We start from the raw sequence: 14,562 nt of genomic DNA, 5'->3' as shown, positions 1-14,562 counted from the left end.
GGTTGAGTTGTCAAGGGGGATCTTGGTCGGCGCTGGCCGAGTAGGGAATGTGGCAGTTTGGGCCCTGGCTATCCTCTCACCTCCCTCTCCCTCCAGGCACCAACGTGTACATCACGAGGGCGCAGCTCATGAACTGCCACGTCAGCGCAGGCACCCGGCACAAGGTCCTGCTGCGGCGCCTCCTGGCCTCCTTCTTTGACCGGTGAGGCCCCCACCAGAGCCCCCGGGGTCGGGGGGCGCACCACCAGCGGGGGCCTGACTCCCCTCCCCTGTGCCCTCACCCAGGAACACACTGGCCAACAGCTGTGGCACCGGCATCCGCTCTTCCAGTAACAACCCCAGCCGCAAACCGCTGGACAGTCGCGTACTCCACGCCGTCAAGTGTGAGTGCCTGCCATTCTGGAGTCGGGGTCAGGGGCCCAGGACAGGCGGGCAGGGGGTCCTTTTCTCTGGTGTTGGCCCCAATGGATGAGTAGGTAGGCTTTGATGTTAAGAAGAATTCTGAAGTTCAGTCTAGGCTTCTTGGGAGGAGAGTTGTGATTGGTTAGAAATTTCTTGAGGGGAGGACACTGAAGGAAAGCCACAGAGCTGACGGGAGAGGGTCACCAACGCAGGCTGGTCGTGGGAGTGATGGATCTCCCTCCAGGCCTCAGCCAGGTGTCAAGAGGGAAGTCTGGGTTTTCAAGTGGAAATCCCAGTTTCTAAATTCTGGCAAGTGACGCCTGTCTTTCAAGAGCACCCAGGTGTCCCGCGTCAGATCCACGTATCCCACACACATGGCCCAGCTGGGTCCAGCCTGGGCCCACTGATGCAGTGTAGCATGCTGTCCGCAAGGTCTCGGGCTCCCCAAGGGGCTCAGTGGTCAAGAATCTGCCTGGCAAGCAGGACACGCAGGTTCAATCCCTGGGTTGGGCAGAGAGCCCTTAGAGAAGGAAATGGCAACCCACTCCAGTATTCTTGCCTGGAGAATCCCAGGGACAGAGGAGCCTGGTGGGCTACAGTCCATGACATCACAAAGAGTCAGACGTGACCGAGTGGCTAAACAACAGCAATAAACATCTGCAAGGCTCAGTCCCCTCAGCTCTGAGGGTGGGCAGAGGTGCCCTGAGGTGGGGGGGTGCCGGCGCCGTGGCAGCTGAGGGCCTGCTGGGAGGGGAGCTTACCCAGGGCAGCTCGTTCCACCTGCAGACTACTGCCAGAACTTCGCCCCCAACTTCAAGGAGAGCGAGATGAACGCCATTGCGGCCGACATGTGCACCAACGCCCGCCGCGTTGTGCGCAAGAGCTGGATCCCCAAGGTCAAGCCCCTCATGGCCGAGGGCGACGCCTACACCACCTTCATCAGCTACACGGGCAAGATAGAGCCGGACATGATGGGTGTGGATCATGGCTTCGAGACGGCCAGCCACGACGGCGAGGCCGGCCCCTCAGCTGAGGAGGCCCTCCAGTAACCCCCACCGGACCCTCCCGCGGGGCCGTCACACTCCCCCTCCTGTCACACCCACCCGCCATCTTGGTCACGAGCTACTGTCTGTCCCTCCCCAGGACCCGCGGGGGGTGCTGCATGCTCCCTGTTCCTCTGCCTCCCCTGTCCCATCCCCTGACCCCAAGCCAATCGGGGATCCGGGCTGGGAGAGGATGGCAGGTGGTGCGAGGTCTGCGTGGCCTTCTCTAGCACACACTCATGCACAGTCGGGGGGCTTGTGCTCCCCGTCTCCTAACCCCTAGTGACTCTCTCCCCACTCACCAGGCCAGGCACAGGGAGGGGCCAGCCTGGGGGGGCTTGGGAAGACCCCTTTCCCAGGCCCTGGGCCACCAAGCGGGAGCATTCCTCAGCCTCCGCCCCCCACCCACTGCAGACCCTTGGGACTTGCAGGGGCCCCCGGGTTCTCAGGACCCCTCCCGCCACCACCTCCCAGTGCTTCCACGTTTCCAAAAGCGCCTTCCTGTTTCCCTCGTCTGTCCCTGCACCTGGGGGCTGGGGTAGGCGAGGCCGTGAGGACTGCCCATTTTACAGCTGGGGAAACTGAGGCTCAGAGAAACTGACCGACCCAAGGTGGTGGGCGGTGGCAGGCCCAGCGCCCTTCTCTTCCCCTCCCCGTGCTCAGCCTCTCTTGCCATCACCAGTCCCCTGGGGCCTGAGAGGGGCAGGTCCTGAGTGAGGGGGGCCCTTGGGGGCAGACCTCGGGTCTCTGAGGACAGGAGGAGAGGTTTCCAGAGCGTGCAGAAGCGTGTGGGTGTGCATGTGTGTGTGTGCGCGCGTGCGTGTGTAGAAGTTTTGCTCTTAAACAAATGAAGACATGAGAGGCAGTAGGAGCAGGGGTGGAACCCAGGGGAGCCGGCTAGGGGGAGGGGGCTGCTGCCTTTCCCTCCCTCCCTCGCCCCACCCCGCCCCCACGGCAGGGCTCCCAGCCCCCACCCCCTGTACATACTTTTTAAAACATTTTTTTAGCTAATGAAATATTGAAGTATAAGATTCCTTTTATTTTTCAAACCAATGGGACTGGGTCTGATGTCCCCTTTGGTCCCCGGAGCTGTGGAAGGCAGGACGGGGTGGGGGGCCAGGGGGCAGGCTGAATGTGCTACGCATGTGTGTGGAGTGTGGGTGCGCGTTTCCAAGGTGGGGCCCCCCCAAGCCCCGCTCTGCCTGGGCTCCTTGGGTCTGGCCAGCTCCCACTCACCCCTCAATGCCTCCCCCATGGGCCTCCATTGCAAGGGTGTCCCAGGTTTTTGAGTTCTACATGTAAACTCAGAGGGTTCTTTTTTTAAACTCTACTCCCCTTCCCCCGTACACACACCCACTGGGGGTCATTTCTTTGCAATTTCACATTTTTGTCTCTAGCCCTTGTTCTCATGCCTCTGTCTTCTCCCCAATCTGACTCGCCCATTGCTCCCAGCAGCCTCTCTCTCCAAAGGCAAGGGGACTACAGGAGGTGGTAGGGGCCCACTAGACCCTTGAAACCTGACTTGGAGGCCTGCCCCCCGCCCCAAACCCCAGGAGCCCCCGCTAGCCTATGGGGCCGGGGTGGGGGGGGTCCTTCCTGACATCTGCTTGTTGCAGGGGTGGGGGGATCAGTCCAGCTGGGGTCCTGGGACTCTGCTTTCCTGGCCTCAGCTGGCTCGAGTGTGTAGGGGGAGTCAACACCCCCAACTAAAGCACAAGCACCTTAGTCACACCTACCCTGCCCCAAACCTGGTTGGTCTCAGCACCCACCCCAGCATAGATCCCAAAGCACAATATCCTGGTCACTTGGCAAGCTGCCGGGCCGACCAAGGCCAAGGGTTTGGCTGGGGCTCCAGCCAGACTCCACAAGGAAGCCGGAGTCCCCAGGCACTCCCCTCCTTCCAGGCCTTAGTGGGGGCCAGCTCTCTGGGACTGGGGTCTTCTTCCTCCCCACCCCCTTGTCCTGGGCAGGCCTCTGTCCCGCCCCTCCTCGCCTTTTTTCTTGATCCCCTGCAGCACTGGGCTGGGTAGCAGAGCCCTCTTGTTTCAGGGACCCCAGGAGGCGCCCCCCTGGCGGTCTGGGGAGGGTTGGGGAGTGGGGCTGGGCAGGGGTGCAGGGGAGGAAACTCCTCACCAGGAGAGCCAAAGACAGGGTTGTGCCTTACCCCGGGAGCCACCCCTGCGCCCTCCCGCCCTGCTTCCTGCTCCCTGCTCCTGGGTGGCCTGCTGCTTTTCCTTCTTGCCTTCCCTGCCCCCTCCACCCGAGCCCACCCTGCCCTGCGCTGCGCTGCATGGACCCCCAAGCCCGGGCAGCCAGAAAGGAACATGGGGAACCACCGACCAACGCAAAAAAGACTGTGGCGGGGGGCCACCTCCCTCCCCGCCGGCCGCCCACTCACCCTCGCCTCTTTCACGCAGGACAGTCTGTCTGCGTGGAGTGCCAACACCCTCCCCACCCTGGGCCGAGCCCCTCCCCACCCCCGGGCCCGTAAGTGAGATTGCACATTAACTACTGTAAGAAGAGGAGCCGCACTGGGAAATGTGAACCGTGAGAATATCAGTGATACTGATGAGGAGAATAAACTAAACGCCTTTGTAACAGCCCTGCTGCCAGCTGCTCACTGCGGGCATGGGGTGGTGGGTCCCGGAAGGGACGCTCGCTGCACACCAGAGCCACCCTCCTTCCACACTCCCTACGCCAGGGGGTCACACTGACACAGTGGGGGTGGGGGCCCTCAGGATAGCCATGCCAAACGTGCCTTACTGTCACTTGAGTTTAGTTGCTCGGTTGTGTCCAACTCTGAAACCCCATGGACTGTAACCCTCCAGGCTCCTCCATCCAAGGCAGGAATACTGGAGTGGGGTGCCATTTCCTTCTCCAATCAGCTTGAGGGGGAACCCCATTTTTTAAATGGGGAAACAGCTTCAGATTCAGGCAGCCAATAGGTTACCCCAGGTTGTTGCCTCACAGGCGTAAGCCCTAAATCCTGCTCTGGGGTCCCCTAGGATCCCCTCCAAAGCTGGAAGGGCAACAGCTCCATCAGCTGATTACTGACACCCTCACCTGCTGCCCTCCCATGGTATTTGATACCCCCAGCCCCAGACAAGTCCTGAACCTGCATCCACACCCCTCACCCCATCCTGAACCAGTGCATTCAGAGGAACATGGGGGGCTTCCCTGGTGTCCAGAAGGGAAGACTGCTCCCAGTGCAGAGGGGCATAGGCTCGGTGATCCCTGATTGAAGGAAACTAAGATCCCACATGCTGCATGGTGCAGGAAGGAAAAAAAAAAAATATATGTATGTATGTATAAGTCAGGATGGCTTTAAAGAGGATATAAATCTTCATATCCTGAAGTTATGAAAAGAAGAAAATTCTATCAACTGAAACAAAAGACAAAACATACCTTAGGGGCCCGTGGATTCAGAGATGTCTCAAGCAGTGTGGGAGAACTTGACTGATCCTAAGAGAACCGGTCAAATCAAGATACCCATGCTGGGGAGGTAGACAGGTTTCATCTCCGCCCAGTCCAGGTCCGACCACCCCATGAGACTTCCATAGGGAAGATCACTGAGGGTGACAATTCACAGGATCACCTGGGCATGTTTCAGTAAGGCCAGCCCCCTCTGGAGTCCTGAAGCCTAGCTTCAGCCAACAGAAAGCAGGGTTTGGGGGAGCCAACAGCATCACCAACAAAAATCCTGAGGTGACTCTGGTCCAAAGTCACCTCAAGGAACAGAAAGCCCTGTCTGAACATGTAAGCAGTCCCAGCAAGGTGGTGTCAGACCCCCAGAAGCACATCTTTTAAGCCCAGGAAGATTGAGAACCAAGTAGAGAATGGATCGAGACAACCTGAGCCGTGACATCAGTGGTGGTGGTTTTGCACTACAAACAACTATCAAAAAGGGAAAAGTCAACTATACTTCAATAAAATGCATATATTAAGAAAAAAAAAAAAAGAGGGGGACTTCCCTGCTTCCCCGGTGGTCCAGTGGTTAAGATTCTGCACTTCCACTGGAGGGGGCCTGGATTCAGTCTCTAGTCGGGGAACTAAGATCCTGCAGCTGCTTGGCACAGCCAAAAAAAAAAAGAATGTACATATTTGGTTCTTCTTGACAAATCAGCCTTTGGGGCTGAATGGGATGACAGACAGCCTTGTAACACACAACACTTAACAAAGTGTCAAACATACAAGGGTGGTTCTGTCAGATGACATAATGCTCAGGATGGAAACATCTACGACAGTAAGTGAAGATTCACTTACAAGTTTGCCCAGCTTATAGGGATCATTTCTGACTCAGGTAGGCTCTACAACAAAGTCCTTAAATCTACAAATGCCCCCTTGTAGTGGGCTTCCCAGGTAGCAGTAAAGAATCCGCCTGCAATGCAGGAGACACAGGTTTGACCCCTGGGTCTGGAAGATCCCCTGGAGAATGAAATGGCGATGCACTCCAGTATTCTTGCCTGGGAAATCCCACGGACAGAGGAGCCTGAAGGGCTACAGTCCATGGGGTCACAAACAGTCAGACACGACTGAGCACACACTCACACCTTATTAGAATAATGCATCACAAAAGGATGGAAGTGACCTGGTGTACACAGGAGCCCCGTGGTACTGAGAGGTCCCTCAGAAGTCACAGCTTAGCTCCCCAGCTAAGGGATTCACCTACTGGAGACACGGAACAAGCAAAAGATGTTTAGGCTGAAGTTCAAAAACTCAAGGAAAAATCAGTGGTTGGATTTTTTTGATGGTAATAAAATAATCCATCGTGAAATCTGAGAAATACACCAGAATAGTCTTTTCTGCACTGAATGTCGACCGTTGAAATCCCTAACACAAATGGGCACGCATGCACAGTTGGCCCCAGGGTGTGCAAGCAGGCGTCTTAGAACAGGAGTTCCCATTCAGGGGCAGCCACCAGTTCAGATCACCATATCATATGATACAAACATATAATAAAGGTAGGATTTTATTTCCAAGTTGGCACATGTAGAAGGCACAGGGGCAAAGCAATGGCTTTGGGGAGTAGAGATGGGGAGGGGTGTTTCTGAGGTCCCCCTCCTCCACCACCCACTAAGTGCACTTAAGACCAGACTGGTGGTAGGGGCTCCAGCCCGGGGCCCTGAGGGTCCTCTCTAGATGAGAGCCTTGGGACAGTTCCCCCGGCATGACCTCCCTGTCCTCCCAGGGGGCAGGGCCCTGCCAGCTCCCTGCAGCTGGAGGGGCCACCCCCTGGGGAGGACTGAGATCAGAGAGAGAAGAAGAGGACGAGGACCAGGAGAAGCACTCCCAGCAGCACCGCAATGGCACACCACTGTCGGCGGTCTGGGGGCAAGAGGGTCGGAGTTCACAGAGGGGAGGCAGCACCCCCCCAACTCCCCCACCCCAGGGGACTCACCACTGGTCATGTGGGATATTTTGGCCATCTTCCTAAGGACCCCATCCATCCGGGACTGGGTGTGGTCCATCTCCTGAGCAAAGGCGTCCAGCACACTGCCAAGACCAGGAAGGCATCAGCCCCTGGAGGCTCTGTGCACACCAGAGCAGCCGGCCATGGGCTCCTGGCCCACCCCTGGGGTCCCAGTCTCACATGCCCTGCTCGTTCAGCTCCTCCCCAACTCGGCCGGACATGTGTTTCAGAACTGAGATGCTCCCAGACACCATTTCCAGCTGTTGATCCTGCTGGTCCAGGATCAGCTGCAGGGTGGAGGGGTGGGAACCGAGGTTGGCAGGGAGCCCTGAGCTGTCCACAGTCTCCTCCAGCCTGGGGCTGCCAGCCGCCTGCACGCACCTGCTGTGTGGCCTGCTGCTCTTCAATGTAGCAAGAGGTGGTTGAGACCACACTGGCGTCCAGCAAGACGCTGGAGGACTTCAGGGTGGCCGGCTTGCCTGTCAGCATCTGTAGGGACCCATACAGCAGGCTCAGGGAGGGTCGCCCACTCCCGGCAGAGACTGACAAGGTTTGTGGTAAATCTAGATGGTGCCTACTCAGGAAGGCAGTCTCAGGAGTAGAATGGCCTGGGTCCTCAGGGCCATCATTTACTAGCAAGGTGACCCCAAGACCATACCACTTGACTTTCCTGTACCTCAGTTTCCTCATCTGTAAAATGGGGAGGGTTATAAACCCTGTTTTAATTTAATAAATTAATCCTGGCATGCTTATAAACCTATAAACACAGGTATTTAAGAATCTGAACTTAAGGGGCTTCCCTGGTGGTCTAGTGGTTAAGAATCTGCCTTCCAATTCGGGGGCATGGGTTCAATCCCTGGTTGGAGAACTAAAATCCCACATGTCAGAGCTTCCTTGATGGCTCTGTGGTAGAGAATCCGCCTGCCAATGCAGGAGACATGAGTTCAATCCCTGGTCTGGGAAGATTCCCACATGCCACGGAGCAAGCAAGCCCATGTGCCACAACTACTGGGCCTGTGCTCTAGAGCCCTTGAACTTCGCTACTGAGCCCACATGTTGCAACTACTGAAGCCCTCAAGGTTTGGCCCCATCACAACCAGAGAGTAGTCACTGCAACTAGAGAAAACCCTGTGCAGTGGCAAAGACACAGCACAGTCAAAAATTAATTTAAAAAATATCCCACATGCAGTGGGGGAACTAAGGCCTGATGCAGCCAAACAAATAAATACAAAGAATTGGAACATTAATCCCCAAAACAGCACACCTGGAAGGTACATGGATCCTGTCATAGGACCCCAAGCTGCTGCAGGCTTCAGCCCCTCACCCTTCCAGATCCCATGTAGGCATATTGAGTGAGGCTGCTGTTACACAACATGCAAAGAAGGAACACTCAACACAGAGGGAAAGGTGCACACAGAGGCAGCAGAGAGAATGCACAGAAAAGGCAGGAGTGGGTGCACACACTAAAGGGAAATAGTGGATCTACCCAAGGCCGACAGGGATCCACTCAGGGGCCAGGTTCAGAGAGGTCAAGTGCCTACACAGATTAAAAAAAAAAAAAAGCACAGGGATCTTCCTGGTGGTCCAGTGGTTCCCTGGAGGTCCAGTCCACCTCCAAGGTTCAGAGAGGTCAAGTGCCTACACAGATTTAAAAAAAAAAAGCACAGGGATTTTCCTGGTGGTCCAGTGGTTCCCTGGAGGTCCAGTCCACCTCCAAGGTTCAGAGAGGTCAAGTGCCTACACAGATTAAAAAAAAAAAAAAGCACAGGGATTTTCCTGGTGGTCCAGTGGTTTCGTGGAGGTCCAGTCCACCTCCAAGCTCCCAATGCAGGGGCCACAGGGGCAAGGGTTCGACCCCTGGTTGGTTGGGCAAACTAAGATCCCATGTGCTGCTGGGCACAGCCCAAAAAAAGGAGAAAAAAAAGGTAAACACATATCCTGGAAATAATAACACAGAGAGCAAGAAAAGGAGACAGGCTGCCATACACACAGAAGACCTGTATAGACCCACAGGAGATGGCAGAAGGATTATACACACAGAGAGAAATCAGTTGTGCTCATCCAGAAAGAGCAGGCAGGTGGACAGCATGGACACCACTGGGCACGAAGATGAGGACCGACGCGGAGGGACAGACACACGGGTCCCCAGGAGACAGGCGAATGCACGGAGGGGCCAGGCTTGCACTCAGAGGACCACACTGAGACACAGGGTGTGAGGGCACTAGGTTGGAACGCCTTACCTCCCTGTTATTCCTCTCCATGAAGGCTACGGCTGCCGGGCTGACCATATGGTCCTTCATTTCCTACAGATAAGGACAGCATCAGAGAGTAAAAGACGCCCTAACCCTCCTCACCCCATCGGAAACACTCTTCACCTGCACTGATTCCCGCATCCTCTGCACAAACACCTTTCTTTCCTGCAGGTCTCCGGCTGGGAGCTTGAACTTGCCGGGGTTGGCTTCCACTATGCGTATGCGGCGAGTCAAGAGTCAAGGCCAGAGCCCAACAGAACGTGCGCCCTCCTACGCCTCAAAGTCCTCAACACCTCCTAGGTGTGCAGCCTCCTCCAAGTGCTGGCTCTCAGCGCCCCCTGCCCCTGCAATGGACTCTCCCCTGCCACCCCACCCCCCAGGATATCAATGGTTTCCTCCAGGTCTTCGAGGTCCCACTCGATGCTGCGCAGGCCGTTCCGCAGCTCGTTGGTCGTCCAGTCCAGCTCCTCGCGTCCGACCACCGCGCTCTCCTGCAGGAGCTCGCACCACCGCTGGTACAGCCCGCGGGCCGTGTTCACCGCCTTCTGCACCTCGCTGCGGGCAGGGGCACAGCGGGCGCGGCTGGCGGGGTGGGGAGCAGGCGGTCCTTCGGCCCACCATTACGCCCCCAAACAGGTTGGGAGCTCAGGAGACCCTCATATACCCCTGCGGACCCCTCCCACATGGCCACGGGGCGATCCCGACGGCGGTGCCCAGAATGCCTGACATGCACCGGCTGGCACGCGGGCACTGGTTGACAAGGGGACACAATACCCCGTGTCCTCCCGCATCGCTGTCACTCACCCTCGGACTACAAAAAAAGGATCTTCGAGAGACATGTCACGCCCCCCCACCCGCCCGAGGCCGAATCCCCTCCCTTCTCGGCCTCGGAAGCTAATTCCCTCCAAGAGGTGCGGGACGCGCCGTCACCCCGCCCCCCGTCACGTGGCCCGTGCCACCATCGAGAGCGGGGCCGCCAGGGCAGAAAGAGTGGCCCTCGGCCCGAAGTGCGGAAACATCCGCTCTCTCTTCTGTCATCTTGCTTGTGGGCAGAGATGGTTTCCTGTCTGCACGGACCGCCCCTTCGCTCCCGGTCCCCAGCAGTGTCCCAGTTCTATCTGGCTGGGTTCGACCCAAGAGCTCCGAATCCATCGGTTCGAGACCCAGCCCCTCGGATTTTTGCTGCGCAACCTCACTTTTCCCTTCCGAGCAATGTACATAATGTCTCCTTCAAAACAGGCGAGATGATGGCTGGGGAAGGGGCTCATTCATTTGTGGGCCATCGTTATGGACTCCTTGAGCCTGCACCCAGATCCTGTCCTAGGAGATGCGAGATGGTCCCAGGCCAGGGTCGGAGTGGCAGGTTTTGGGGCAGGCGAAGTGCGGGCATTCTCTGTGAGGTTCTGCGGAGACTCTTCCCCTCCTCTTTTTTCCTGCAGAGGAGGGAAGCCTCGAGATTGCCCTGGGGCGGGTTGGCCCTGAGCAGGGGCCCTAGAGAAGCTTCGGGGAGTGGGGGTGGGGGTGGTGAGGTCTTTTTCGGTGTGACCCTTGGGGTCGCCGGAACGGGTGTGGTGGTGGCTCTGAGAATGATCTGCGGGGAAGTCCTCTGCGTGTGAGGCAGGGCCGGGAAAGTCTGGCGAGGGACTCATAGGATTGCCGCCTATGTGACACAGCCCTTCTGTGTGGGGTCGCCGGGAAAATCAGTTTTTTATAGGAGGGAAGCAGTTGTCCCCTGTGTAGGGTCCGGATTTCTGGAGCGGACGTCTGAAGAAGTCCCTGGAGGGTTGCCCCTGTTGTGCGTCAGGGAGAGCATGTAAGCTGGAGATGTCGTTGTGAAGTTTCGTGGAGGGAAGGGACAAAAAATGGGGGCGTCCTCAGTAGGTTGCCATAATATGTGGAAGGATCGCTGAATGGAGATAGTTTGGGGAGTTTTCTAGACGAGAGAATTCTTGCTGAGTTTCCCTGTGCCGGGGTTGGGTGTGGAGGATCTGAGCATGCTCCAAAGGTGCATGAGATCAGTGTTTGGTGGAGGTGCCGAAATACATGAAAAGGGGTCTGGGAGTTTCCATAGGAGGGGTGGCGAGGACAGGAATGTAGTGACCCTTAGGTCCTTAGGGAGTAGCTGCTTGTGTTGGCAAGGTCTTTGTGTAGGTCTCTGGGAGATGGCTTCAAAGTGAGCCCACCGGCAGGGGGCTTTCCCGGAAAGGTGCCACACCTTTCTGGCCTCCGGAGGGAAGGAAGCGAAACTTTCCTCTTACTCTGCGCCGACCTCGCTGGACGCGGCTCCGGAAACCGGGGGCTCCAGCCAGCTCTAGCTGCCGGTAGAGGGAGAGCGGGGCGGGGGGGCGGCGGGGTGTGGGGCGTGCAGGGAGGCTAAGGCACCACCCCCGCTCATCCGGAAGAGGCCGGCTACGGTCACGTACAGCGATCCCGGCCCTTGTCTTTATAAGGGCATCCGGAAGCGGCTCGAGCTTGCCCTACGTCACTACTTCCAAATTTAGTTGTGGAAGTATGGCTGATAGAGTGGCGGGAAGGTTCGCGCACCGGTGTGGAGGGGGCGGGGGAGCTTGCCCTTAAAGGGCCCGCACTACGAATGAAGGGAGCTGTTCGAACAATTTCGCGGTTTTTGAGGAACTGGAAATAATATTTCTTGCAATCTTAGTGCGTAGCAGAAGGTGGGGCTGATGTTTTCTATCTATCTGCTCTATCTCTGTTTCCAAGTCCTAATCCAACTCCGCCTCCCCGGGAGCAGAGGCGGAGCTCGGCTGCGTCGTTTAGGGGGCCACAGCCACGTGTTCACTCGTCCTGTGTTGCTGCCGGGTCCTCCGCCTTAGGGCATGGACGCCCACGGTGGATTTCGCGCGGAGGGAAACTGAGAGGGATGTTGGATGCGGAGCACAGAGACTGTAGCTTAGGCTGCGCTCTTGTCTGCAGACATCCACCTCCCGTGAAGTGGACAACTTTGCCCTAGACCCAGGCGGTGTGTCCCGCCTTCTTACCGCCTCCAAACAAGGGGAGTGAGGAGGGTGGGCGGAGGCTGGCAAGACAAGAGTGCTGGAGACTCCACTGGTCCCCTTTCACCGCAGTGGCTCAAGTATTCGTTTAGCAAATATTGGACGAGTCACTCGCCTAAAGAAGTAAGATACAACTACTCTACGAGTGGAAGAGAGAGATCAATGAGATGTTTATGATAGGAAAGCCTTTAGCGCCTGGCACTTAGCAAGTGCTTAATAATTGTTAGCACCATTGTTGATTTTTTAAAAAACACGTTAATTAGGCTCCTGGTGGATGGTAGACAGTTTCCACCGGGGATCTACCGTTTGGAACTCAAGTTTTCTCAGGTGCGAAGGTGCAGCCTAGGACCCGCTGGGGTCTCCAGACACAACCGGCGGGTGGGCCCTGAGCACCACCCACGGCCCTCGCCCCCCGCCCCCCGCGGCCTGCGCGCGGGTTCAGTGAGGGGCCCTGAAAAAGCAGACCACCCCGAGAGTTCAGCTTGGACTGGGGGACGCTTCTCCTCACAGGAGTTCGGGTCCCTTTTCTCTCAGTAAATCCCACTCTGTCGCTTTAAGGAGTCTCTCGGCGAGGCGTCGCGGAAAGCCCGGATGCGGCTCTCTGATTGGGCGGGGCGTCTCGGTGACTTCACTCCTGGTACAAAAGGGCCCGGGTGGCGGGCGCCCGGGCAGAGCGTCCTGGCAGTGTCTCCGCGTGGCTTGTCCTGCTGAGAGTGGCGTGAACGAGCGCGTTGTCCGAAGTGCACCTGCCACCTGCCGTTCCCAGCCGGGAGTCCCTGCCGCCCTCGCCCTCGAGCAGCTATGGAAGTGCAGAAGGAGGCGCAACGGATCATGACCCTGTCGGTGTGGAAGATGTACCATTCACGCATGCAGCGCGGTGGCTTGCGGCTGCACCGGAGCCTGCAGCTGTCGCTGGTCATGCGCAGCGCCCGGGAGCTCTACCTCTCGGCCAAGGTGGAAGCCCAGGAACCCGAGGTGCCCTTGCCGGCTGTTCGCTCCCCTGATCCTCGCCTGCACCCTCCTCGGGAAGCGGAAGCCGCAGCCAAGGCAGCGACCGGCAACGGTGAGCAGCCCTCTCCGGAACCCATGGACACCCAGGAGGCACCGAGAGCCAAGGAGAGCCCTGCCCGCTGTGTCCAGCTCCCCGCCAAAATCAGCCGCAAGCGGCGGAGCAGCAGCCTTAGCGATGGTGCGGACGCCGCTCTGGTCCCGAGCAAGAAAGCCCGCTTAGAAGAAGAGGAGGAGGAGGAAGGGGCGTCTTCGGAGGTCCTTGATCGCCTGCAGCCCGCTCCGGCGCAAGCGGAGGGCGCCTTCCCCAACCTGGCGCGCGTCCTGCAGAGGCGCTTCTCCGGCCTCCTGAACTGCAGTCCTGTTGCCAGCCCTCCGACGGCGTCCCCGGCGTGCGAGGCGAAGCCGGCTTGCCGCCCGGCCGACAACATGCTCAACGTCCTGGTGCGAGCCGTGGTGGCCTTCTGAGGGTTCCAGGGCGGCGCTACCGGAGCCCAGAGCGCCGAACCGTCGGCCAGAGTACGCAGACCCGAGGCGAGGCCCACCCCCGGGGGAGCGCTCGCGAAAGCCATGGAGAGGAGCCGTCGCCCGGGCTGCCCAGAGGCCCCGAGAGGGACTCTGCCCCCGGGGAGCCGTCGCTACCTGTGTGGAGCGGCTACGCCGAGGAGCCCAGCCGGAGGCGCGGGCGCCTTCCCCCCAGACCTGCTGTTCCCATCGGTGCTGTTTTAACGGACTGGGAGGTGAACCTCACCGACTCCTGGAACTGGGAGAAGGGAGGCTTGGTTCTTGAAACTCCTCAGGGTCGGACTTTTTTTTTTTAAACTGGGGGCTATGCTGCCCTTTCAATAAGGTTTTTCAATCGTCGGTGTTTGCGTTTCTAACTTCAGAGAATTCCAGGCACTCCCCTTCCCCCTCCAGTGACATACTTGTGCAAGCGGTCATCGTTGCGTCATGGGGCAGACGTGGGGAGCTTCCTGCTGCCGTGCGTGGGTGGGGGCCGGGAGGAGGACCTGGGGTGTGGACCGCCCTGGGGAATGGGAGGAGGGCGGCCTGAGTCACTGCGCCTTTCTGCGGGTTATTGCCCGAAGCCCCTACGCCTCCGGAGGTAGAGGGCTGATCTAATTTCATTTTAAAATTTTTTCTCATGTGGTGCGTTAGAGGTGGGAATATTGTTCACCGTCTCAAGCTTGACCCACAGAAACGATCAACCCGGACGTTCCTGGTCTGAATCACAAAAATGGGGGTAGCGCTGTAGGGCTGAGCTGGGATCAGTGGCGGGCGAGACTGGCCAGTTTGGGGGAGGCGGGAGATTCTCTCTCGCCAGGGCATTTTGGGTTTCTGTTTGCCTTTACTGGTGGATTCTGGTAACTCCCTCTATCTGGCCTTTTTGCTAGAATCGCCAGATAGGAAAATAAAGACCAATTGTATACAAA

The 14,562-nt window shown here is 57.9% G+C and overlaps 3 protein-coding genes across 11 annotated transcripts in view; 2 read left to right on the top strand and 1 right to left on the bottom strand.

The window, feature by feature from the left end:
• The window catches only part of NACC1 (nucleus accumbens associated 1), an 18,670-nt gene extending 14,625 nt beyond the window's left edge, over positions 1–4,045 (top strand). The window contains exons 4-6 of the mRNA XM_069590902.1: positions 97–202; positions 286–383; positions 1,189–4,045. Coding sequence (XP_069447003.1) covers positions 97–202; positions 286–383; positions 1,189–1,451 — 467 coding nt within the window. The 3' untranslated portion in view covers positions 1,452–4,045. The remainder of the gene's footprint in view (positions 1–96; positions 203–285; positions 384–1,188) is intronic.
• Positions 499–10,158, bottom strand: STX10 (syntaxin 10). 8 transcript variants are annotated; one of them, XM_069590906.1, is made up of 8 exons: positions 9,912–10,158; positions 9,493–9,662; positions 9,231–9,325; positions 9,096–9,158; positions 7,237–7,344; positions 7,036–7,142; positions 6,844–6,938; positions 6,397–6,770 (listed from the first exon to the last, which is right to left on the bottom strand). In XM_069590906.1, exons 1-8 carry the CDS (start codon positions 9,944–9,946, stop codon positions 6,694–6,696), a joined length of 750 nt encoding a protein of 249 aa, XP_069447007.1. In that variant the 5' UTR covers positions 9,947–10,158; the 3' UTR covers positions 6,397–6,693. The 8 variants fall into 8 exon arrangements, with proteins under 8 accessions (XP_069447009.1, XP_069447008.1, XP_069447007.1 ...); XM_069590908.1 differs by lacking the exons at positions 6,397–6,770; positions 9,912–10,158 and adding an exon at positions 499–521 and having other exon boundaries at positions 9,231–9,336; positions 9,493–9,826; XM_069590907.1 differs by lacking the exons at positions 6,397–6,770; positions 9,912–10,158 and adding an exon at positions 6,064–6,113 and having other exon boundaries at positions 9,231–9,336; positions 9,493–9,826.
• Positions 10,091–14,562, top strand: IER2 (immediate early response 2). Of its 2 annotated transcripts, none has more exons than XM_069590911.1 (2): positions 10,091–10,321; positions 12,680–14,562. In XM_069590911.1, the coding sequence occupies exon 2, from the start codon at positions 12,923–12,925 to the stop codon at positions 13,595–13,597; it is 675 nt and encodes a 224-aa protein (XP_069447012.1). In that variant the 5' UTR covers positions 10,091–10,321; positions 12,680–12,922; the 3' UTR covers positions 13,598–14,562. The 2 variants fall into 2 exon arrangements, with proteins under 2 accessions (XP_069447012.1, XP_069447014.1); XM_069590913.1 differs by lacking the exon at positions 10,091–10,321 and adding an exon at positions 11,214–11,428.

The sequence above is a fragment of the Ovis canadensis genome, chromosome 5 (genome assembly GCF_042477335.2).
Source record: "Ovis canadensis isolate MfBH-ARS-UI-01 breed Bighorn chromosome 5, ARS-UI_OviCan_v2, whole genome shotgun sequence".
In the NCBI taxonomy this organism is placed as follows: Eukaryota; Metazoa; Chordata; class Mammalia; order Artiodactyla; family Bovidae; genus Ovis; species Ovis canadensis.
Note: the sequence above shows the minus strand (reverse complement) of the source record. Positions and strands in the feature narration are given on the sequence as shown.

Excerpts from the sequence above, each read along its gene's own strand:
- STX10 (XM_069590903.1), bottom strand. The coding sequence starts at position 9,728 with ATGGTGGGCCGAAGGACCGCCTGCTCCCCACCCCGCCAGCCGCGCCCG. Across the intron at positions 9,159-9,230 it reads GGATGCGGGAATCAGTGCAG|GAAATGAAGGACCATATGGT; the intron begins GTGAAGAGTGTT and ends CCTTATCTGTAG. Across the intron at positions 6,939-7,035 it reads GAGCTGAACGAGCAGGGCAT|TGTGCTGGACGCCTTTGCTC; the intron begins GTGAGACTGGGA and ends TGGTCTTGGCAG.
- IER2 (XM_069590911.1), top strand. The coding sequence starts at position 12,923 with ATGGAAGTGCAGAAGGAGGCGCAACGGATCATGACCCTGTCGGTGTGG.